General features: G+C 51.0%; 1 protein-coding gene across 2 annotated transcripts; it reads left to right on the top strand.

The window, feature by feature from the left end:
- The first annotated feature begins 12,991 nt into the window (after positions 1–12,991).
- On the top strand, positions 12,992–18,938 carry LOC100283164 (uncharacterized). 2 transcript variants are annotated; one of them, NM_001156066.2, is made up of 9 exons: positions 13,159–13,647; positions 16,088–16,216; positions 16,323–16,430; positions 17,230–17,364; positions 17,521–17,562; positions 17,643–17,702; positions 18,255–18,308; positions 18,431–18,455; positions 18,600–18,905. In NM_001156066.2, exons 1-9 carry the CDS (start codon positions 13,402–13,404, stop codon positions 18,686–18,688), a joined length of 888 nt encoding a protein of 295 aa, NP_001149538.2. In that variant the 5' UTR covers positions 13,159–13,401; the 3' UTR covers positions 18,689–18,905. The 2 variants fall into 2 exon arrangements, with proteins under 2 accessions (XP_008672901.1, NP_001149538.2); XM_008674679.2 differs by having other exon boundaries at positions 12,992–13,647; positions 18,431–18,938.
- Positions 18,939–25,942: the final 7,004 nt, after the last annotated feature.

Genomic DNA, 25,942 nt, shown 5'->3' on the forward strand with positions numbered 1-25,942 from the left:
CCTTGATGCGTCTCGACCGCGGGTGTGTGTCCCTGGTGAGCGTGCGCTCCTTCTTTCTCCTTGCGTCGGATTGCCCTTGGTTCTCACAGCCGAGACTTTTCGTCTGTCTCCAGGAGGTAGGGTGTCACAAGCCTTCCCGGCCACCGGTCCCGGAGGACGCGGTGGACCGAGCTGCGCGGAGGGTTGCCGCGGAGAAGAGGAAGGAGAAGAAGGACGCGAAGAAGGCTCGGGCCCGCGAGCGGACGCGGGCCCGAGACGCCTTGGAATGGCTCCGTTGTCGGTAGGAGAGGGATGGACTCCCGAGGGAGCCATCGCCGGAAATGCCTGACGACGACGACGATGAAGACGATGACGAAGACGACGATATGGCTGCCCGCCTTGGCCTCAGCCCGGGTCTGAGGCTAGGCCAGGAGTCGTCAAGCTAGCCCCCGAGCAGGCTGGCGCCGTCGGTTTCCGGGGCCGGGACGTCGGGGTCTCGGTCCGAAGAGCGGGGGCAGACCGAGGGGGTACTTGACCCCTCGGCTAGGGAAGTTGAGGTGACCCCGAGGAGTCAGGCCGAGCTGCCTGTTCCCCGAGAACCGTCGCCCGTGCCGGCTGCGCAGGAGGGCGATCCTCAGGTCGTTGTGGCTGCGCCTGGGCAGTCCGTCTCTCGGGCGTCTAGAGCGCCCAAGGCGAGGATGGTACCGAAGCTAGCAGCGAGGCAGACCTCGGCGGTACCTTTGGGGGTCGAGGTTCGAGAGACCTCCCCACAGGCACGGTTGATCATGGCCCGGAGTGGGTAAGTACCTTAGGATGTCTTCGTCCCGGCTCATCCTTTGTATGTCCCGACCCTGACTTTCCTTTTCTCCTTAGCAAGTGGAGTCATGGTGGCTCCCCGGAAGGTCCTCAAGACGACGTCGGCTCCTGCAGCCGGTGCCGCGCCGGGCCTCGCCGGCCAGCTGATCTTCTCGCAAGACGCCCCACAGCGGGGGGCTCAGGCGGCACCAGTTGCCGTGGAGCGAGCTCCCGAGGCCGGCTCTTCTGTCGAGGCGGCCGTCGCGCTGGGGGAGGCGGCTGGCGCGACCGTGGCCTCGGGCCCACCAGATATGGCGCCGACGCTGGCGCCAGCTGCCGCCGAAGCCGTTGTCGTCCTAGCCGTGGAGCGACCCGTCGCCGCTGACGCTGAGATGGCCGAGGCGTCGCTACTTGGTGCCTCGGAGGAGGGGGACGCGGAACCGTGACCCGTCCCGCCGAGCAGCAGCCTTGTCCCTGCGCGGCGGAGCTTCGAGGGGCGGCGCCAGTTGCTCCGGTTCCGGACCCGTGAGGCCTCGGATCCCTTCTTCGTTCTTGACGATGAGCGGGAGGAGCAGTCTTGGGATGAGCTCCGTGAGTGTGCCGAGGCAACGGTGGGGTCGCTCCGGTCATCCTTGGAGGTCTTTTGCAGGGACGTTCCCAAGATCCTCCAGGTAATGATTTCAGGCATACCTTTCTCGTGATCAAGGTGTCCTTTGTGACGCCCCGCTTCCTTCCCTCAGGATCTGACGGATCTGAGCGCCGCCATGTCGTCGTTCATCCGCCGCGAGGTCGATGTCTGGGGTTCGCTGCGGTCCCTGAAGACCTCGCTTGCCAGGGCTACCACGCGCCTCTCCCACCAGAGCGTCGAGATGGCGGACCTTCGGTTGCTCTGTGCCGATCTGGGGGCAGAGGCAGCAGCGGCACGCACAGAGGTGCAGCGGCGGCAGTCGGAGCTTGACCAGGTCGCCGGCGAGCGGGACCAATCTCGGGGCCGGGCCGCCGAGGCCGAAAGCCGGGCCGGAGCCCTTGCAGCAGACCTAGCCGTAGCCCAAGCCGCATCCTCGGAGCAGCGTGCCCGAGTCGGAGGTATGCCTTGGCTGTTTTAAGTTTTCGTTTCTGCTCGGTTCCTCCACTTGTGTTTGAGGTCTTGCGCTTTGGCTGTTCGCAGAGCTCGAGTCTGCCCTTGATAAGTCCACCAGGGCGCTTGCTCAGGCGGCCGAGCAGAGGGAGGCTGACCACGCGACCATGTCCGAGGCCATCTCGCTTTCTGCCGGGTCTTTGGCTTCAATGACGTACCCTCGGGAAGCTCCCCTCAAAGTCGCCTGCAGGCCTTGGGTGACCATGTGCGTGGCAGACTCCGCGAGGCGCTACATCACGGCGTCAGGCGGGCCTTCGCCGTGCTTGCTTCCCACTATGTCATGGATCTGGAGCGGGTCAGCGAGGGGTATTGCCTCCCCGACGAAGATGAAGCCGCCCTGGCTGAAGTCCAGAGGCTCGACGCGGCCGCCGCAGGCCCGAGCGCGGTGCTGGCAACCACCTTCGAGGCAGAGATCCTCCCGCCTGTGCCATCGTCCGAGGCCGGGGCAGACTTTGCCGAGGGTGGGGACGAAGTCGAGGGCGCGGCTCCTTCTCCAGGCGACGCCTGACTCTACCGGAGCAGTTTTCTTTGAATGCACATGTGTCTTTTGCGGCCGCTGAGGCCCGAACACTTTATTATCGTAGTATAAGGTTGTGCTCCTTTTCCTTCCATTTTGCGTATCCGGCCCCGTTCGTCAGTAGCAGGGTGGCTTGCCCAAGTAGGAGTCATTTTTCGTGGTAGGTGACGAGTGAGGTATCCGTATCCTAGAGGTGTAGGAGTCCCTCGGCTCGATCGGCCTTGCCACTTACATGCGCCCTCGTTCGCTTCTTGGGGTCCTGCTACTGACATAGCCGGGGAACGCAGAAGCCTTTTTGATGGAAGACTTTTTTCGAGGAAAATTTTGACGCAGAGGGGGTTCCCCCCTCTAGCCCCCGAGGGAGGGTCGGGCTTTGCCGAGGCAAGGCTGACCCTTCCTTGATGACTAGACTTCGTGTGTGAACGAGGTGTACGAATAACTTGAAAGCATCTTAAGGGTAGAAGCGACGTAGCTGTCGGATGTTCCAAGTGTTGCTGTAGACCTCGCCTTGACTGTTGGCCAGCTTGTACGTCCCGGGCTTCAGAACCTTGGCGATGACGAACGGCCCTTCCCAGGGAGGCGTGAGCTTGTGTCGCCTCGGGCGTCTTGTCACAACCGAAGCACTAAGTCGCCCACCTGGAGGTCTCGGGACCGAACCCTCGGGCGTGGTAGCGTCGCAGGGACTGCTGATACCGCGCCAAGTGTAGCAAGGCCATGTCCCGAGCCTCCTCCAGCTGGTCCAGTGAGTCTTCTCGATTAGCTCGATTGCTTTGGTCGGCGTAGGCCCTTGTCCTCGGGGAGCCGTATTCTAAGTCTGTGGGCAAGATGGCCTCGACCCCATAGACTAGAAAGAACGGTGTGAATCCCGTGGCTCGGCTCGGCGTTGTCCTCAGACTCCAGACCACCGAGGGGAGCTCCTTCATCCATCGCTTGCCGAACTTGTGGAGGTCGTTGTAGATCCGCGGCTTGAGTCCTTGCAGGATCATGCCGTTGGCACGCTCTACTTGCCCATTCGTCATGGGGTGAGCCACGGCGGCCCAATCCACCCGGATGTGGTGATCCTCACAGAAGTCCAGTAACTTTCTGTCGGTGAACTGGGTGCCGTTGTCGGTGATGATGGAGTTCAGGACCCCAAAGCGATGGATGATGTTGGTGAAGAATGCCACCGCCTGTTCGGACCTGATGCTGTTTAGGGGTCGGACCTCGATCCACTTGGAGAATTTGTCGATGGCGACCAGCAGGTGCGTGTAGCCCCGGGTGCCTTCTGCAAGGGGCCGACGAGGTCCAGACCCCACACAACAAACGGCCAGGTGATGGGTATGGTCTGCAGAGCCTGAGCGGGCAGGTGGGTCTGCCTTGCATAGAACTGACACCCTTCACAGGTGCGGACAATTCTAGTTGCGTCGGTCACCACGGTCGGCCAGTAGAAACCTTGTTGGAAGGCGTTTCCAACAAGGGCTCGAGGCGCTGCGTGATGACCGCAAGCCCCGAGTGTATCTCTCGTAAGAACTCCTGGCCTTCGGCGATGGAAATGCATCGCTGGAGGATGCCTGAGGGGCTGCGGTGGTAGAGCTCCTTCTCGTCCCCCAGCAAGACGAACGACTTGGCGCGCCGCGCCAATCGTCGAGCTTCGGCTCGGTCGAGGGGTAGCTCTCCTCGGTGGAGATATTGCAGGTATGGGGTCTGCCAGTTTCGATTAGGCGTGACCCCGCTCCGCCCCTCCTCGACGTGCAGTGCCTCACCCTCGGGGGCCGAGGGTGCCTCGGACTGAGCCGAGGGTACCTCGGGCTGGGCCGAGGCCTTCTCGGGCTCGGGCGTGTCGTCGGTCTTGACGGAGGGTTGATGCGGGTCTCGGGAGAAGACGTCCGGGGGAACCGTTGTTCGCCCCGAGGCTATTTTAGCCAGCTCGTCCGCAGTCTCGTTGTAGCATCGGGCGATGTGGTTGAGCTCGAGCCCGTAGAACTTATCTTCCAGGCGCCGAACCTCATCGCAGTAGGCTTCCATCTTCGGGTCGCGGCAGTGGGAGTTCTTCATGACTTGGTCGATGACGAGCTGCGAGTCATCGCGAGCGTCGAGGCGTCGGACCCCTAGCTCGATGGCGATGCGCAACCCGTTGACCAGAGCCTCGTACTCGGCCACATTGTTGGACGCCGGGAAATGGAGGCGTAGCACGTAGCGTAGGTGCTTCCCGAGGGGCGAGATGAAGAGCAGGCCCGCGCCTGCTCCTGTCTTCATCAGCGACCCGTCGAAAAACATGGTCCAGAGTTCCGGTTGGATCGGAGCTGTTGGGAGCTGGGTGTCGACCCATTCAGCCACAAAGTCCGCCAAAACCTGGGACTTGATGGCCTTCCGAGGGGCGAACGAGATCGCCTCGCCCATGATTTCCACCGCCCACTTTGCAATTCTACCTGAGGCCTCTCGGCACTGGATGATCTCCCCCAGGGGGAAGGATGACACCACAGTCATTGGATGAGACTCGAAGTAGTGTCGCAACTTCCGCCGCGTCAGGATCATCGCGTACAACAGCTTCTGAATTTGTGGGTAGCGGATCTTGGTCTCGGATAGTACCTCACTGATGAAGTAGACTGGTCTCTGGACGGGCAATGCATGCCCCTCTTCTCGTCTCTCAACCACGATCGCGGCGCTAACCACCTGAGTGGTAGCGGCGACGTAGATCAAGAGGGCTTCTCCGGCAGCGGGGGGCACCAAGATGGGCGCGTTCGTGAGGAGCGCCTTCAGGTTCCCGATGGCTTCCTCGGCCTCCGGGGTCCAAGTGAAGCACTCGGCCTTTCTTAAGAGGTGGTACAGAGGTAGGCCTCTTTCGCCGAGGCACGAGATGAAACAACTCAGAGCCGCAAGGCATCCCGTGACCCTCTGTACGCCTTTCAAGTCCTTGATGGGCCCCATGCTGGTGATGGCCGCGATTTTCTCCGGGTTGGCCTCGATGCCCCGCTCGGAGATGATGAACCCCAAGAGCATGCCTCGGGGGACCCCGAAGACACACTTCTCGGGATTGAGCTTTACGCCTTTCGCCTTGAGACACCAGAATGTCGTTTCAAGGTCAGAAAGGAGGTCGGAGGCTTTCCTTGTCTTGACTACGATGTCATCGACGTAGGCCTCGACCGTTCGACCAATGTGTTCGCCGAACACGTGGTTCATGCACCTTTGGTATGTCGCACCCGCATTCCTCAAACCGAACGGCATGGTAACATAGCAGTACATGCCAAAGGGTGTGATGAAAGAAGTCGCGAGCTGGTCGGACTCTTTCATCCTGATTTGGTGATACCCTGAGTAGGCATCGAGGAAAGACAGGGTTTCGCACCCAGCAGTGGAATCCACGATTTGATCGATGCGAGACAGAGGGTAGGGAACTTTCAGACATGCTTTGTTTAGACCAGTGTAGTCTACACACATCCGCCATTTCCCTCCTTTCTTTCTCACAAGCACAGGGTTGGCAAGCCATTCGGGATGGAATACCTCTTTGATGAACCCTGCCGCCATTAGCTTGTGGATCTCCTCGCCTATGGCTCTGCGTTTTTCTTCGTCGAATCGGCGCAGAGGCTGCTTCACGGGTCGGGCTCCAGCTCGGATATCCAGCGAGTGCTCGGCGACATCCCTCGGTATGCCGGGCATGTCCGAGGGACTCCACGCGAAAACGTCGGCGTTTGCGCGGAGGAAGTCGACGAGCACTGCTTCCTATTTGGGGTCGAGCTCGGAGCCGATCCGGATCTGCTTGGATGCGTCGTTGCTGGGGTTGAGAGGGACGGACTTAACCGTCTCCGCTGGCTCGAAGTTGCCGGCGTGGCGCTTCACGTCTGGCGCCTCCTTAGAGAGGCTCTCCAGGTCGGCGATGAGGGCCTCGGATTCGGCGAGGGCCTCGGCGTACTCCACGCACTCCACGTCGCATTCGTACGCGCGTCGGTACGTGGGGCCGACGGTGATGACCCCATTGGGGCCCAACATCTTGAGCTTGAGGTAGGTGTAGTTGGGGATGGCCATGAACTTGGCGTGGCATGGCCTCCCCAGCACTGCGTGGTAGGTTCCTCAAAACCCGACCACCTCGAACGTGAGGGTCTCCCTTCGGAAGTTGGAGGGTGTCCCAAAGCAGACGGGTAGATCGAGTTGTCCGAGGGGCTGGACGCGTTTCCCGGGGATGATCCCGTGAAAAGGCGCAGCGCCTGCCCGGACCGAGGATAGATCGATCCGCAGGAGTCTGAGGGTCTCGGCGTAGATGATGTTGAGGCTGCTGCCTCCGTCCATGAGGACCTTGGTGAGCCTGACGTTGCCGATGACGGGGTCGACAACGAGCGGGTATTTCCCCGGGCTCGGCACGCGGTCGGGATGGTCGCCCTGGTCGAAGGTGATGGGCTTGTCGGACCAGTCTAGGTAGACTGGCGCCGCCGCCTTTACCGAGCAAACCTCCCGACGCTCTTGCTTGCGGTGCCGAGCCGAGGCGTTCGCCACTTGCCCACCGTAGATCATGAAGCAGTCGTGGACCTCGGGGAACTCTCCTGCCTTGTGATCCTCCTTCTTGTCGTCGTCGTGGGCCCTGCCACCTTCCGCAGGTGGCCCGACCTTGTGAAAGTGGCGCCGGAGTATGGCGCACTCCTCAAGGGTGTGCTTGACGGGCCCTTGATGATAGGGGCACGGCTCCTTGAGCATCTTGTCGAAGAGATTGGCACCTCCGGGAGGTTTCCCAGGGTTCTTGTACTCGGCGGCGGCGACAAGGTCCGCGTCGGCGGCGTCGCGTTTCGCTTGCGACTTCTTCTTGCCTTTCTTCTTGGTGCCGCGCTGAGTTGACGCCTTGGGGACATCTTCCGGTGGGCGGCCTTGGGGCTGCTTATCCTTCCGGAAGATGGCCTCAACCGCCTCCTGGCCAGAGGCGAACTTGGTGGCGATGTCCATCAGCTCGCTGGCCCTGGTGGGGGTCTTGCGCCCAGCTTGCTCACCAGGTCGCGGCGGGTGGTGCCGGCGAGGAACGCGCCGATGACATCCGAGTTGGTGACGTTGGGCAGCTCGGTGCGCTGCTTCGGCCGGAGACTCCCCTGGCTGCTGGCGGCAGCTTCGGAGATCCCAGGAGTTCCCAGGGCGCACGTACGTGCCCTGGAAATTGCCGGCGAAGGCTTGGACCAGGTCGTCCCAGTTGGAGATCTGCCCCGGAGGCAGGTGCTCCAGCCAGGCCCGAGCGGTATCGGAGAGGAACAGGGGGAGGTTGCGGATGATGAGGTTGTCATCGTCCGTTCCACCCAGGTGGCAGGCCAGCCGGTAGTCCGCGAGCCACAGTTCCGGCCTCGTCTCCCCCGAGTACTTTGTGATAGTAGTCGGGGTTCGGAACCGGGTCGAGAACAGCACCCGTCGTATGGCCCGGCTGAAAGCCTGCGGACCGGGTGGTTTGGGCGAGGGACTCCGATCCTCCCCGCTGTCGTAGCGTCCCCCACGCCTGGGTGGTAGCCTCGGCGCACTTTCTCGTCGAGTTGGGCTCGACGGTTGCGGTGATGGTGCTCGTTGCCGAGGCGACCCGGGGCCGCAGGCGCTGTGTTGCGCGTGCGCCCGGTGTGAACCGAGGCTTCCCGCATGAATCGGGAAGTCGCAGCACGATGTTCCGAGGGGCACCCCTGCCTTCGGAAGGCAGAGCTTTCGGCCCGTCGGACCGCGGCATCCTCCAGGAGATTCTTGAGCTCTCCCTGGATACGCCGCCCCTCGGTGGTTGATGGCTCCGGCATCGCGCGGAGAAGTATTGCCGCTGCAGCCAGGTTCTGGCCGACCCCACTGGAAACCGGTGGCGGCCTTACCCTAACATCATCGGCGATGCGGTGCTGGATGCCCTGGGGTAGATGACGCACTTCTTCGGCCGGAGGTTGGCCCACCCATTCCTGCCTGATGTCCCGGCGGAACGGCTCAAGTGTTCCTACTCCCTCGTCGAGCCTGGCCTGCATCTCGCGGATTTGCTCGAGCTGTGGGTCATGACCCCCCGCCGGGACGGGGACCACAACTAGCTCCCGAAGGATGTCAACGCGAGGCGTAGGCCTAGGGGGGTCATCGTTCTCCGGTTTACCAAGATGGTTGCCTTCGGCGGGACCCCCTAGATCGACGTGGAAACATTCACGACTTGGACCGCAGTCCTCATCGCCGAGGCTCTTGGTCGACGGGCGGTGACAAAGTCACGTCAGGGGCAGACTGCACCGTCGTCTCAGGTACGAGGGTGACGCCCAGCAAGTCCTTCGCGAGTGTGCTGGTGTCGTCCGTTTGCTTGGAGTTGGCGTGTTACGGGGAGACGACGCTCGTCTTCGTCTCAGACGCAAGGTCGATGCCCGACGTGCCCCACGTTGGGGCGTCGGCGCCGTCGACTCGCTCGACAGCCGATGAGGTGTCGCCTCCTGCTTGGCCTTGGTTGCCCCGCCTCCTCCTCCGTCGGCAGGGGAGGGGACAGGACAAGCCCGGATGTTGTTCTTCCGCCACGTGGGGAAGACGTCGTCGATTCCGCCGCCGGCGAGCCGGTTGTCGACCGCCATTGCCGCTGTCGCGCGGCGGAGGAAGGAGTATCATGTCGTAGCTGCCGTCGAGGGACATGAACTCAAGACTCCCGAAACGGAGCATCGTCCCGGGCTGGAAAGGTTGCTGGAGACTACCCATCTGGAGCTTGACGGGAAGCTGTTCGTCAACACGCAGCAGGCCCCTACCTGGCGCGCCAACTGTCGGCGTTTCAAACCTGGGGGGTCCCTGGACCGACGAGTAAATTGTCGCCGCGTGCCCCAGCCCAGATGGGTCGGCGCGAGACGGAGCGCGAAGGGGGGAAAAAGCCGGAGGGAGACAAGCGTAAAAGGGGAAACCCGTGGCCTTCGTGTTTGTCCCGCGTCCAGGTCGGGTGCGCTTGCAGTAGGGGGTTACAAGCGTCCACGCGGGAGGGAGCGAGAGGCTTACGCGAGCGCCGTCCCGTCCTTCCCCGCGCGGCCAACCTTCTATAAGAGGGCCCTGGACCTTCCTTTTATAGGCGTAAGGAATGGATCCAGGTGTACAATGGGGGGTGTAGCAGTGTGCTAACGTGTCTAGCGGAGAAGAGCTAGTGCCCTAAGTACATGCCATCGTGGCAGCCAGAGAGGTTTTGGCACCCGGTTCGTGTGGTGTCGTGACCGTCGGAGGAGCGCTGGAGCCTGGCGGAAGGACAGCTGTCGGGGCTGTCGAGTCCTTGCTGACGTCTCCTTGCTTCCGTAAGGGGGCTGAGAGCCGCCGTCGTCATAGAGCATGCAGGGCGCCATCATTACTTGTTTACCGGGGCGAGCCAGATGGGACGCCGGTCTTGTTCCCCGTAGCCTGAGTTAGCTTGGGGTAGGGTAATGATGGTGCCTCCTGTGACGTGGTCGGTCCGAGCCCTGGGTTGGGCGAGGTGGAGGCTCCTCCGAGGTCGAGGTCGAGTCTGTCTTCCGAGACCGAGGTCGAGTCCGAGCCCCTGGGTCGGGCGAGGCGGAGACCGTCGGCTGAGGCCAGGGCTGAGTCCGAGCCCTGGGGTCGGGCGAAGCGGAGTTCATCGTATTCCGGGGCTGAGCCCGAGTCCGAGCCGTGGGGTCGGGCGATGCGGAGTTCGTCGTCTTCCGGGGCTGAGCCCGAGTCCGAGCCCTGGGGTCGGGCGATGCGAAGTTCGTCGTCTTCCGGGGCTGAGCCCGAGTACGAGCCCTGGGGTCGGGCGATGCGGAGTTCGTCGTCTTCCGGGGCTGAGCCCGAGTCCGAGCCCTGGGGTCGGGCGAAGCGGAGTTCGTCGTCTTCCGGGGCTGAGCCCGAGTCCGAGGCTTGGGGTCGGACGAAGCGGAGTTCATCGTCTTCCGGGCCTGAGCCCGAGTCCGAGCCCTGGGGTCGGGCGATGCGGAGTTTCCTATGGCGCCTGAGGCCGGACTTGGCTGCTGTCAGCCTCACTCTGTCGAGTGACACAGCAGTCGGAGCGGCGCAGGCGGCGCTGTCCTCTTGTCAGGCCGTGTGGGGGATAGATATCCCCCGGGTCCACTAGAAGAGTAAAAGACCTCACGAAAGGCCCAAGGGCCCAATAAATCGTAAGGTCATTCTTTCGTGGGCCTGGGGAGAGACAACCAACAAATCAGAGCGACATGAGGCCGGATTGGTGCAAACCCGGACGGCCCACAACGTCGAGCGAGTGATCGCAGCAGAGATCCGACTTTCCCGCGCTGGAGCCCCCATGCAACGGAGCCATGCGAGGATAAGTCGACAGAATTACATGGAGATAAACTCAAGCAGTTCACTATCTTTTAGCTACTCGTTGTTATCATATCCACATGTATTGCCCCACGGTCGAGTATATAAGGCCTAGGGGGAACCCCTTCAGAACGATCGACCCTATTACTTAGCCACCCACATCAACTCTCTGCATTCTCAATCCAGAGAGCTCTCTTGTAACCACATTCACCAAGCATACTCACCAGGACGTAGGGTGTTACGCATCTCTAAGCGGCCCGAACCTGTAAACCTTGTCCACTGTTCCTCGTGCGATCGGCACGAACCATTTTGCTACAGTTGTCGACACCGTCCTACTCCTAAAAACACCTTGAGGGGCAACCCCGGGTGTGCGGTCGGACCCAAAAACACCGACAGGCCGGTCCGTGGAGCGACGAAGTGACTGCGGTCACTTCAGCTCTGTCGACTGAAGGGCGCGCGTCAGGATAAGGTGTCAGGCCACCTTTGCATTAAATGCTCCTGCGATACGGTCGGTCGGCGTGGCGACTTGGCCAAGGTTGCTTCTTGGCGAAGAGGCCTCGGGCGAGCCGAAGGTGTGTCCGTTGCTTGAGGGGGTCCTCGGGCGAGACGTGAATCCTCCGGGGTCGGCTGCCCTTGCCCGAGGCTGGGCTCGGACGAGGCGAGATCGTATCCCTTGAGTGGACCGAGCCTTGACTTAATTGTACCTATCAGGACTTTGTAGCTTTGTGCTGATGGGGGTTACCAGCTGAGATTAAGAGTCTTGAGGGTACCCCTAATTATGGCCCCCGACAATGATGAACTTGCATGTTTCTACATTATTAATTATTTTCTTCTTCTTTTATTTACTCAATTATAATTTTAAGCATGCTATATATTTGTTGGATTTAAGAAAATTAATGTGTTTAGCGTGTATCTTATAAGTGTGGGTGACTCGACGGTTTTTTACATACTTGTATAATCGTATGAATATAATGTCATACACGCGAGTGAGTACTACCCATTGTCATTCTGGTCATGCTCGCTCGAGCCTCGAGGTGCTCGACGGACGACGTTCGCTGCCCGCTGCAACGACGATGGGTCGACGACCACTCGCGTCGGAGTGGTCGGAGTGGTAACACCCTGCGCCCTCCACGATCCGCCGCACGGTCGCTCCGTCCACCCCTCGCGGCCTCGTCGGTAAGCGGCAGGTCCACTACACGATAGTCGGTGGCGGTCGATCCACCTAATACATATGGGTTGAAAGCAAAACAAACAAGTCCTCGGGCAGGAGACTCCTTTGATGACCATCTAAAAAAATGCAACACCAAAACAAAACAAAAAGGACAGAGCAAAATCCACTGTAGTTCGTGTACTCTTGCGTGCTGCAGCTAGAACTAGTCGAAGCTAGCACGCTAGCAAAAGGGCGGAAACAGGCTAAATTGATACTGTAACATCGTTATTGTAGCTCGGCTGTTTTCGGTTGGAACAAGTCGAAACATGCACAACAGCGACACTACTGTAGCATCGTTGTTGTAGCATGGCTGGTGATTTTATTAAATTTAAGAGATTAGTATGTATGTGCTGTATGTTGATGTGAATGTGTAGCATATGTACTGCGATTCAAAATATAATACAAAGCAATTTCGGAGAAGTAGGGCAGATGTTTTTTTTTTGACTTATTCGATTATGATGTTGGGCCACACACACTATTCGGCCCAAGGACCTACAAACAGCACGGCATCTGGGCTCTAATCCGCATTAGATTAATTTCAGATGAAAATGTGCCACATTAACCTTGGGCCCATATGTTATAGGTCCAACCGCCTGTTTGCTGATCCAAGGACCTTTTTCTTCTCGGCGCTGCTGGTATCCACCTGAACAAGTGCGTGATTACTCGGCTCGCTTGATCGGACAGCGAAGCTAATCCGTTGGCATTCATCTTTGGTGCCCTATCAATAAGCTGACTGAAAAAAGGGTTCAATCAGACGAAGACACATTTTTTTAAAAAAATGTTTAATTGGTTACGCAAGTGATCGACATGGCACCCACGCGCCAACTTTAAATATTACGCAAAGATGTCACGGTGCATGATGTCACTGATCACTAGCTTTTGCACGGCATGGTTCGTGATTTGTCCGACGCGAAGCTTGACAACGATGCACATCTGCGCTTGCACAAGACGAGCTGTGCTACTCTTCAATTTCATTCAAACGACGACTGTCAATTACTACTTCCAAGTTTGTTTTTTAGCCAAATTACCTGTATCCGCATATACAGTCCCACTGACTGTCGATTGCTCGGAGACTTTTTTCCTAAAGAAAATATTCCGTAGAAAATTTGAATTCTGGAGGTCCGATCAAGTTGCAATGAACTACTGAACGAGAGCGCTGAGCATCGCGATAGGATGCGCTGCAACCTCGTCAGTTTGCGGCGGACAACACGTCCCCCTCGGCCCTCGCCGACTCCTTTCGTAAAATCTCCGGGGTCCAGACAACGCTACTCCTTCCGCCGCGGGTTTTCGCCTCGCGGCCGCGCCAGCCCTCCTCTTCCGGCGGCTCCTCGGCCCTCGCGGAACTCGCCACATCCCCCATTGCCCCCGTCGCCCGTTCGCTCCCCGTCCGAATTATTTACTCAAATCATTCATCGCCGGCCCGTCCCACTCCCACCTCCCCAAGCAACCTGACCACGCCACCCCGCGAGGTCCGCGATACCGTCCAAATCCACGCGATAACAACCAGGCCGTCCCCCTTCCTTCCTTCCCTCCCGTATATAGCTAGCGAGGGGCGTGGCAATGGTTCTTCAGCTCCGCCTGATCCCGCGCCTGGCTGCCGCAGCCAGGTTGACGCCCGCGACTTCCTGCGCTCCCCGGCTGCTCCTGCGGCGCGCGCCGTTACCACCGGCCCTCGCGATGGCGTCGGCGTACAGCGCCGGTTACGGCGCGGGCAGGAGGCTGCTATTCAGGCAGCTGTTCGAGAAGGAGAGCTCCACGTACACCTACCTCCTCGCCGACGTCGCCGACCCCGACAGGCCCGCCGTGGTGAGTCCATGTCCATCCAGCGCTTCATAGGTTGGGATTGGGATTGGCTCGGAGCTTCAGGCTATTTTGACTAGCATTGGCTTGTGTAGTTGATTTTGGTGGGAATGGATTTGCTATGTGGCTTGATCGCATGGCCAGTATTGGGTTTCATGTGCCTGCACACAATAAACTGGACTGTTACCATATGCATCGAATTCAAACCATTGTAGAATCGGAATGTAGATGCGGTGGGTGCAATTATTAGTAGTGAACAAATCAGCATCGGGATTAGCTGATTTGCCTTCCATCTACGCAACTGCTACTACTCCCTGTTTGTAACTCGTGGCCGAATTTGACCTTTAGGGATTATTTTACCACTCTCATGAGTATGTTGCAATCAGTGAGAACGAGTGTAATTTCGTCAATTTAGAATCTGCATTTATATAAGTTATATGGAAGTGAGTTCAGTTTGTTCAATTGGATTGCATCAATTCAGTAGTAGTTGGTGTTCAAACTGCTTATCCTACACCCATTTCTGATTTCAGTGCTTAGTTTGGAGTTTTGGACGATTCACATTTGCATCTGACCAGTATTTCAGGAGTGTATTGACTGAACCAAACCAGGGGAGGATTTGTCTTCTTCCCTTTTCCTTTTGAATATTACATTGGTATTCTCTGATGTGCATATGGGTTTGTCTGACAAACGCCGTGAACCAAAATTTCATGACTTGCCATAGGATATGCCACTGTCATGGACCTTCGGTCCATGGGATAACTGTCTTCTCCGGCGAGGTTATACCCCTCTGCCGCAGGCTTGGTTCTAGGGTAGCAGCCCTAGTCGCTTGAGAGGGTCATTGCAAGGGAGAGAGAGATTAGTTTGATAATGATCTTGCTTGATTTATTCCCTGCTGCCATGCGGCTTATAAATAGCCCTATGGCTAACCAACTTCTCCTACAAACTCTCAACTAACTCCTACTTTCTTGGACTTATCTACTGCTAACCAACTCTCCACAATTCTCTCATCTCAATCTTATTCTCTAGCCTTATCCCAGCTCATCTCAATCTTATTCTCTAGCCTTATCCCAGCCTGGCTGTTGCCTCTCGCTCCCTATGATGCCCATGACATCTCCCCCTCCCTTGAGGACCAGCTCGTCCTCGAGCTGCCATAGACTTACCTGACACGACTTAAGGTTAAGCCTTTTACATCTCGGCTTACCTTTATTATTTAAGACGAAAATACAAAATAATTGTGGAACTAAAATATAAATTTGAACTCCAGCTATGTCCTCCTGTCCTCCTGGATCCCAAGGAAAGAGCTGAACTGCGGACTTCACGTTGGATGACAGGTGAAGGAGGAACCAGCCCGTTCTTATGTTGGGTCTGTCCAGCACCAAGGCAGTTGCCCGAATGAAGGAGACGACCCTCTTTGGCCGTGCAGGGGGGCTGCATACCCAGATCTCGACTTCTGCAGTGGGTTCAAAAAGTATAGACGAGACCTTGTGGTTGGGCGCGCAGGCTGCGAGTTGGTGCAGCGATGAGCTGATCAACAAGTGCAGCTTCCGCACCGCCCGCCTAACAAGGAAGCCGCGCACTGCGGCTTGCAGGCGCACCACGGCCTGCTCATGTGATGACGGCCATGGGGTGGCCCTGGAGGCCACAGCAAGGTGCTTCTCCCCACGAAGGGACTGTACCTGGCGGCGTGCCAGGAACCCTCGCGCTGCCGCCTGAAGCCGCACCGCTGCTTGGAGTTCCTTCTCTGTCTTCTCCTTGTAGCGGTGGAACATCACAACGAATTGGTCCCACTTCTCTTCGAGCCGAGTGAATGCATCTAGAGTTGGAGAGGGTGGGTGGGAGGGCGTTGCGGCAGCAGATGGTGTGGCGGCTGGTGGTGGTGAGGGATGGGCGGCTGGTGGTGGTGAGGATAACCTGGAGCTGATACCAGGTGTCATGGACCTTCGGTCCATGGGGATAGCTGTCTTCTCCGGCGAGGTTATACCCCTCTGCCGCAGGCTTGGTTCTAGGGTAGCAGCCCTAGTCGCTTGAGAGGGTCATTGCAAGGGAGAGAGAGATTAGTTTGATAATGATCTTACTTGATTTATTCCCTGCTGCCATGCGGCTTATAAATAGCCCTATGGCTAACCAACTTCTCCTACAAACTCTCAACTAACTCCTACTTTCTTGGACTTATCTACTGCTAACCAACTCTCCACAATTCTCTCATCTCAATCTTATTCTCTAGCCTTATCCCAGCTCATCTCAATCTTATTCTCTAGCCTTATCCCAGCCTGGCTGTTGCCTCTCGCTCCCTATGATGCCCATGACAGCCACATAAGTAATTAACTATTAACTAAAGCAGGAGCAATTATTTTCAATAATTTTATCCATACTTGATTGATGAATAAATATATACATTTGGTCAATACCATGATTCCATCTGATCTGTTTCATTCTGTGTGATTAGCTGATTGACCCTGTCGACAGAACAGTTGACAGAGATCTTAATCTTATCAAGGAATTGGGCTTAAAGCTCGTGTTTGCTATGAATACTCATGTACATGCTGATCACGTCACTGGAACAGGACTAATAAAAGTAAGAAGTTTTGTGCTTCTAGGAATGTTTTGATGGATTTTTCTTTTCACAGCCACACACTTTGTTATCCTTGGTAATATGTTTAGCTAATGGTATGAACTTGCAGACTAAGGTACCTGGAGTTAAGTCTGTTATTTCAAAAGCTAGTGGAGCAAAAGCTGATCATTTTGTTGATCATGGGGACAAAATACACTTTGGTAACCTTTTCCTTGAGGTACAACCACATTCTAACAAGCTACTTTACTCTGTTCTGCTTTATTCATTTAGTTCACATAAATTCCAAGATTTAAAATGTCACATTCATGGAGAATACTGTAACTAGTTATCTTAAGCTCTCTGGTTTTTCCTTGAACTTAATGGGTGAGTGGTCCTGATTTTGGATCAAGAATTTTGAAAGTCTTCATCCTGTGTTTCATGAAATGTAGAAGTTGCAGTCTGTAACTTATATTGGAGATTTTTTTATGCTTCCGTTAAATACAAAGTCTGGACTTTGAATTCTTAAAATGTTTCTATAAAACAATTATGTATGTTTTCCGTTTATTTTTTTTTCTCCCATATTTTTTTATGATTTTATAGTACTTGTAAGCTGATCTGTTGTTTATACACATTTCGCATTTGAATAGTGAAATGTTTGACATACGAATTTTATAAATATGGCTTTAATTTAGTTCATAGAAAATTAAGTGATTTTATTGTAAATGATTTAGTAAGTTGTTATGCAATATGTTTCATATATTTTTATTGCTGTTCGTCGTTTGAATCCATCTATCTTTGTTTGTACATATATTATGTCTCGCAACGGAATTCTCTGAACTGAAATTTTGCTCTTATAAATGATTGCAATTCTTCTCACATCATTAGCTGCTAAAAAATGGACAGAATCCATGCATATACTGACATACAAGATACAGCCTTCAGCTGAGAACGTGCATTAAAATGGATCGACTTTTAATGAAATCTTGTTGCATTGGTGGATATGGAATTTTATATGGAAATAAAATATTCCATTTCAGGTGCGAGCTACTCCAGGCCATACCTCTGGCTGTGTGACTTATGTTACAGGTGATGCTGATGGGCAACCTTCACCAAGGATGGCTTTTACTGGTGATGCCTTAATTATCCGGGCATGTGGAAGGACTGACTTCCAGGTAATATGGCTAGGTAGTTTCTTCACAAGCTAGCAAAACAGTAAAATAGTAACTGTGGTCTTTCTAACCATGTTAAGCTTAATGAAGCCCCATTACATACAAGCCGTAGATATGTGATTTCTATTAATAGTTTGCATTTATTCTGTATTGTTGCAGGGAGGAAGTTCTGAGCAGTTGTATCAGTCAGTGCATTCACAGGCAAGCATGCGGAATCTTGGCCTGTATTATTGTATGGCAACATATGAACTTAACTAACTGAAACTTTGTATCGTGATCAGATTTTCACATTGCCAAAGGATACACTACTTTATCCTGCTCATGACTATAAAGGTTTCACGGTGAGTTTCTTAGGCTGATTTGATGACCAGAGAATTGGAGGGGATCCATGGGGAGGAAACCCCTTGCTATTCAATTTTGAGTAGCAAGGGATTCCTGACCCATGGATCCTCTCTAATTTAGGGCTAGTTTGGGAACCCTGTTTTCCCGAGGGATTTCCATTTTCCTAAGGGAAATTAATTCATTTTCCCTTGGAAAAATTGGAATCCCTTGGAAAAACGGTGTTCCCAAACTAGCTCTTAGGATTTGTTCGGTTAGGGGTGGATTGAGGAGGATTGGAGGGGATTAAATCCCCTCCTTAGGAGGGGAGGGGATTTAATCCCCTCCAATCCTCCTCAAGCCAAAAAGGCCCTTAGGGCTTGTTTGTTTTCATCTCAATCCATGTGGATTGGAAGATATTGAGTGAATTTAAATCCATAGTAAGTCAAAATCTCCATTACTAAATTTTTTTAATCCCATCCAATCCATGTATGTGGCTTAGGAATAATCGAACAAGACCTCACTACTTAAGTTCACCAGCCATGTTAGCAGTCACTTGATCTATGTTCTTGCAGGTAAGTACTGTTGAAGAGGAGGCTGCCTATAATGCTCGACTCACAAAAGATAAGGTAATTGGTAGTTCGTATTTAGGCCGAAATTCTTAAATAGCTCAAGCAAAAGAAATTCTTAGATTTCACCTACCAATTTTTTGCTTTCGTTTTTTTGCTAATTATATATATTTTTTGAACAGGAAACTTTCAAGACGATCATGAATAGTAAGTTCTCTCAAGTGGATATGTACATTTGGTTCATACCGAATTCCCACATTTCTGCTGACATGCTCACTTTGCTTGCCAAATTAATCCTCTTGTTTTGGGATGAAAGAAAGAAGTCTGATAATTTGGTCTCATCTTGGGCAGACTTGAATTTGTCATATCCAAAGATGATGGATGTAGCTGTACCTGCCAATTTGGTCTGCGGTATCCAGGATCCACCACCGAAGATCTGAGCTGTTCCCGTGGAAGCCTGCAACTGCACTTCTGGTTGTTTATGAACTCTGGATCGCCACCAGAGGCTTGCAGCTGAGTTGTTCATTAAATAATTTGTTTGCTGCATCCTGTGATATCGCGAGAAAATAATCTAACCAATGGCCGGTGTAGCCTCTGGTTGTATGTGGCAAAGCACTATTGTTTAGAGAGATCAAAAGGAACAATGCTGATAGTCAATGAAGTTTGATTGCCTGACAACATCTCTAGAAATACTTCGCTAACCGCAATCATGTTATTTGGATGTTCTTTTTAAAACGGTGAAAGGATGTTCTTTTTTTTAAAAAAAATAGTGAAAACAACATCAAGCTGTCTGTTTTCTTCAGGATGCTAACCATCAATGCAGACCAGTCATATTCCCATGCATTGCTACAGTTATATATATATATATATATATATATGCTTTAAATAAAGCATAAAATATATATTTTTTATTGATCATGAGGATGTGAATGTGGAGTCAACAAACAACGTTCAAACACTCACTTATACGTAATTTCACCTTGTTTTTCACATAAACTCTCCTATTATAGTAGTAGAGAAGAGATTATAGGAGTGTGAGTTAATTATAAAGAAATGTAGGTTTTTTTTGAAAATATTGACGTGGGACGACAGTTGAAACTGGTACTTTAATATAGTAGAGATAGAGATAGAAAAAATGTATACCGTGTCCGTGTGGAAGCCCAAGGTTGTGAAAAAATTTGTATGTGGCTATATATAGACCTGAGAGGGGTTGTCAAACCTTCAAGTTCCTATTGTAAAAAAAAGCAATTAGCAATGAGAATCTTGCGCATTGCTAGCAATTCCTGAAGCTTGTGAACGGGTTCATCACCGACAATGACATCCAGCTTTGGGGTTTTGAATCGGGTCATCACCGACAACATCGCCTAGTTTACCAGCTCTATGCATATTGTGATGACCTCGACATCAACCTCTATTTTACCTCCCTAGACCATCTAGAGCAATGTGCAGGTCGAGCGGGCAAACACTGAAATCCTCAACGGGTTGAAGACCAGGAGCTATAAACATCTGGAGAAGTATGACAAAAAATGGGTCGACCATGAAGGAAACAGATGACGCCTAAGAGGGGGTGAATTAGGTCTTCTAAAACTTTCTCTAAACTAAGCCACAAATAAATCCCTAGAGCAAAACCTATGCAAATAATCAAACTAGAATGTGTAAACTAGGTTTTGTCTAAGTGTTGCTATCTCTACCGAAATGACTAAGTTTCAATCATAAACAATCTAAATATAAAGACAAGATTCAAACTTAAATGCTTAATATAAATGTGGAAGCTAAAGAGAAAGGTAGAGATGCAAACTCTCGTGGATGACGTCGGTATTTTTACCGAGGTATCTGGAACCACGCAAGGTCCCGACTAATCATCATTGGTGTCCCTACGCAAAGGGAAGCCCACGCGAGAGCCAAGCACCACGTTCGAGTAACTCCGTAAGCCACGAGCCTTCTCCATGCGCAAGTGGTGCTCCGCTTCTGGCTCCTCTCGGACGCTCCCCACCGTCTCCACTATCGAGTTTCCGACTGAAAATGTTGTGGGCCTCGTTCCCTCCAGTACACGGTGGCGGCCGTGACACAAACACGGTTGGCACGGTCTCGCAAGACTCACGCCCGAATCGGTACAATTACAACGGCTCGAGCAAGAGCCGAGGGGTTGTGTGGGTTTTCTAAACTCACTCAACTAACTAGGATTCTCCTAAAGCAAGCGCTAAAGCGGTCTAACTAACCTAAGCACTTCGTAAAGCACCTACGCTAATCACCGAGTGATTCTATTAAGCACTTGGGTGTATGAGTATTTGCAAATGCCTATAATATGCCTTAGTATGTTGTTTGGGCTCCCACACCTTGAAATGACCATTTGGGGTGGTATTTATAGGCCCCAACACTAGGGCTGGGCATTCGGTTTTTTTCTAAACTTCGGTCCGGTTTTTCGGTTTTTAAAAACTTCGGTTTTACAGACATTAGAAACCGATCGGTTTTCTAGAAAATGAAAACCGAGAAGTTCGGTTTTGGTTTTTTACTTCGGTTTTTCGGTAAAAACCGAATACCAAACTTATACTCAAGACAATACATACAACAACTTTACATGATAGATTACACATAATTTTAAAAAATAAAAATTTTATAGGTATAAATATTTAGAGATACATCATACATCACATACAAATAAGTGAATAACAATTTAATTGTATCACATATTTAGTTCACATAATCAAATAGTCAAATTTGATAATTGATAAAGTTTGGTATTCGGTTTTTTGGTATTTCGGTTCGGTATACGGTGAAAACCGATTACGAAACCGAAAACCGAACTTCTTAGATACAAAAACCGAAACCGAACCGAACTACCGAAAAAACCGAAATTTCGGTTCGGTTCAGTACGGTTCGGTTCGGTTTTCGGTTTATGGTAAAAAAGTGCCCACCCCTACCCAACACAATTCTAGCCGTTGGAGAAAAGCTGCTGCTCTCTGCGGCACACCGGGCAGTCCGGTGGAGTCACCAGACAATCTGGTGCGCCTAGCCGTTGGATCTGACACCGCAGGTGACCGTTGGCGTTGCATGCTTTTACACCGAACAGTCCGGACATCACACCGGACAGTCCAGTGGCTTCTCTCCACCAGTGCCACCTAGAACTAGCTGTTGGGTTACTGTTCCCTGGTGCACCGGACAGTCCGACGTGTAGCACCGGACAGTTCGGTGCTCTCAGCCGGACAGTCCGCTAGTGGCAACACTATTCTTCGTTTCTTGGACTTTGCTTGATACTTGTTGATCTTCACTTGTGATCTTCATAATGCCTTCTTTTGAGGTGTTGCTTTCCTCAATGCTTTAGTCCAAGTAACTTTATCATACTGTGAACTACAAACATAAACACTAGCAAACACATTAGTCCACAGGTTATGTTGATCATCAAACACCAAAACCTTTTGAGCCAAATGACCCGGGGTCCATTTTCCTTACCCCCTTTTTAGTGATTGATGACAACACAACCAAAGCAAGAAAATATAATCAAACATTTGAGTGAAAATATGCAATCTACTTGCTAGGATGCATGAGTGTCCCCATAATGTGAGATTATGGACTTTAAGCCTCCCCCTAACTCTATAATTCACTTACTTCCTATTTTAGACCAAAGAACTAAAACCACTTGAAGGAACACAGATTAAGACATTTTAATTTGGTGGTGTTTGATACAATTTTTATTGCTTTGGTCCCTAAACTTCTGCCCCTTTGGCATCAACCACCAAAAAGGAAGACACTAAAAGTATGTAGGAAGCAAATAAGACTTCCTCTCACAAAAGATTTATCAATGATATCGATTGAAGAAGTAAGAATCATTACTCCCCCTAAATGAGTGTTCTCCTTTTGAAAGAATTTTCTCCCCCATTAGAGACGAAAAAAATACTCCCCCTGACAGAGATCTTCTACTTAGGAAAAAACATGTGAAATAGAGGTGCAAAACATGATTTGATTAGACTAACTTTCCTTATGCATAGGTAACACATACTCCCTCTGTTTCTTTTTAGTTGTCGTTGGATAGTTCAATTTTGCACTATCCAGCGACAACTAAAAAGAAATAGAGGGAGTATGAGTTAACAACTTATGCATGTATAACAACATGGGAAGTATAAGATATGAAATATAGTTTAGCCAAATATTGGAGAAGACATGTAAATGATGCCAAATATAGTCTCAAAGATACCAATTGAAAGTCAATTGTGGACCAATTGAAGACCAATGTCAGGCTTGTGAGACATAAGAATTCTTGTAGATTTGCAGTGGAAGCTTTATTGTCTTTCTTCAGGGACTCTATTTTCCTTTCAATAAGACTACTACATATAATAGATTTGAAAACATGTATTAGTCTCAAAGACAGATTATAGAGTAACCCCCCCTGAAAGTGTGCATACAAGTTTTGAATACTTGTAGGAGATATGCACTTTGATTTGAAATCGGAAGGGGCAAATTATCCATATTCCGAGCTTTGGCACATATAAGTTAAATGATACCAATTGAAGCATGATTGAAATATTATACCACTTGTAGTATTTCAAAATATCAATTGATGTATCATTTTCTGAGGAATGTTAAATAAGCTATGTGTCGTGCTTATATCAAAGTAAATACAAATTGTAGTACTAGGTTTGAAAGGTAAAATTAGATACAATAAAAATAGATACGCATATCTAAAAATAGGAAATGCAATAAATATAATTACCTTAGTCATGGGTGGGGAAATTTGGGTCCAAAGTATTCACTAACCCACTTGGCAATAGACTTGATCCAATATGATGCATCCTATGATATACATCCCAATTTTGTCAAGTCTTCAAATTCCCCGTCGTCCTTAGGACTCCTCACTTCCCTCTCGGGATCCAAACCTTCTTGGTGATTTTCATGGTTGAAATAATTTCTTTTGGCACCTAGATGCATTTGGCCCCTTTCACTTTGTTGTCTTGCTTGTTGGCCTTGATTGCTATCATCTTTCCATTCTTTTTCTTTTTGATCAAGTATGGTGTAGCAACATTTTTGTCCACCTTGTTGATATAGGTGTTGGATATTTTACTTGTTGGCTTTTTCTTGAGCTTTTGCCTTTGTTTATCCCCAGTCTTCGCCTTGCATTGGAAAGACTTGTGGGCTTCTTCTTTGTGACATAGCCTATAAATCACAGTTTCGCCCTCCGCATGCTTGTTCACTCCCGCAGTGGTGTTATCCTGTGAAGGTTGGATTTGTTTGGCTTTGCCGTTCTTGTCATACAAGGCCTTCCCAAGGTGAGCCACCTCTTGCTTTAATTGCTCATTCTCCATTGCAATCTCGCCTGAACATGTTTCTATGCCAACATTTTATTAACAAGAACTTGATTGCATGGGTTAGAATTATCAATTAAATCAAAGCAAGAAGTAGAAGCATCTTTCTTAACAATTTCAGGAATTTCAACTAAAGATACTTCTGGGATGCTATCAATATTTTCTAGATTAGTAGTTAGCTCATCATTGTGTATGTTAAGAATTTCCATTTTCCCTAGCAAACTTTCAATGGCTTCTTGGGAGCTAGCTAACTTATCCCTAAGTTTTTCATTCTTTTTAATAAGGCCATCATCGGTAGCTCTGGATGGAGCACTAGACTCTAATTGCTCAATTTTAGTTGATAGCTCACAATTCAAATTTGCAAATGTTTCAAATTTTTCTAGCAAACCTTTATAATCATTTTAAGAGCTAATCAACTTATTTTTCAAGGTTTTAAGTTGAGCCTTTTGTTTAGTGCAAATATCCTAGAAAAATTTAACGGTTTATACAAACTCATCTATGGAGGGCTTTCCCTCACCTTCATCATCACTACTGCTATCATCACTAGAGGATGGAATACTCATTTTACCTCTTGTCATAAGGCACTTGCGTGATGAGGATCGGTGGCTGCGCGTCCTTGGGGGTTCATCTTCTCTTGAAGAGTTATCCCAAGTTTTGACACTTGTAAGCGCTTTGCCCTTGCTCCTCCCTTTTGTGGGTTCGACCATAGTTGGACAACTGTCCCTGAAGTGGCCCTTCTCCCCGCATGCGAAGCATCCTCTCTTTCTTTGTTTTTCCTGTCAATGTTAAAGAGAAGATCCTCGACCTGTAGAGGCACACTCATTAGATTAATCTTGCGGATCATCCCCATTACCTTTCCGGTGTGTCAGATTGTTTCTTCGTCCTCGGAGGATGATGTTGATGGTTGATTATCTTCATCATTATCACTTTCTTCTTCTTCCTCTTCTTCACTTGAGGAACTTGGAGTGGGAGCATTCTTTTTACCCTTCCTTTCATCACATGCATATGGCCTTGATGAAGTTGGCTCCTCTCCGTGACACATTTTTCGCGACATCTCAAAGGCCGCAATTTTCCCAATCACAATGGTCAGGGTCATTGTACTCATGTCCTCCATGTTTTGAAGAATAGTGATGCTCCTCCCATATCTTTGTTGTGGTAGTAGAGAGATAATCTTCCTTACTCCACATCACCTAGCTTATTGATGTCAATAGAACTGAGCTCATTGATGATTAGATTCAAACGAGAATACATATCTCTAACAAGCTCATTATCTTTCATAGCAAAAGAATCATACTCATTTAAGACTATGCGATGTTTTTGCTCATGGACATTGGATGTGCCGTCATGGAGCTCATGCAATTTTATCCAAATCTCATTAGCAGTTTTTATAAAAACTTGATTAAAAATATCCATGCTAAGAGATTCATACAAGCAATTTTTGGCTCTAGCATTTAAATGAATTTCTTTTAACTCACTCGTGGTGGGTTTCTCAGGATTTTTGAGTGGTTTCATCCCTTCACGAGTGAATCTCCAAGCACCTAGATCAACGACCTCTAGGTAACAAGACATTCTAGCACTATAATAAGGGAAGTTAGTGACGTTGAATGTGGTGGCCTATGGGTATCCATCCCCTTTCTCTAAAAGCGTTGGCTCTTTTAGCGGTGAAGCTAAAGCGTTTCAAATGAGCCAAACTAGGCTCGGATACCAATTGAAGGAAATAGGTGCCGCCTAAGAGGGGGTGAATTAGGACTTCTAAAACTTTCTCTAAACTAGGCCACAAAAAAATCACTAGATCAAAACCTATGCAAATAATCAAACTAGAATGTGCAAACTAGGTTTTGTCTAAGTGTCGCTATCTCTACCGCAATGTCTAAGTTTCAATCCTAAATAATATAAGTATAAAGACAAGATTGAAACTTAAATGCTTAATATAAATGTAGAAGCTAAAGAGCAAGGTAGAGATGCAAACTCTCGTGGATGACGCTGGTATTTTTACCGAGGTATCCGGAACCACGCAAGTTCCCAACTAATCCTCGTTGGTGCCCCTAAACAAAGGGAAGCCCGCGCGAGGGCCAAGCACCACGGTCGAGTAACTCCGTAGAGAGCCATGGGCCTTCTCCACACGCAAGTGGTGCTCCGCTTCCGGCTCCTCTCGGATGCTCCCCGCTGTCTCCACTATCGAGCTTCCGGCTGAAAACGTCGCGGGTCTCGTTCCCTCCGGTACACGGTGGCGACCGTGACACAAACGCGGTTGTCACGGTCTCGCAAGACTCTCGCCTCACTCGGTACAATTACAACGGCTCGCGCAAGAGCCGAGGGGTTGTGTGGTTTTTCTAAACTCACTCAACTAACTAGGATTCTCCTAGAGCAAGCGCTAAAGCGGTCTAACTAATCTAA

The sequence above is a fragment of the Zea mays genome, chromosome 3 (assembly GCF_902167145.1).
Source record: "Zea mays cultivar B73 chromosome 3, Zm-B73-REFERENCE-NAM-5.0, whole genome shotgun sequence".
NCBI lineage: Eukaryota > Viridiplantae > Streptophyta > Magnoliopsida > Poales > Poaceae > Zea > Zea mays.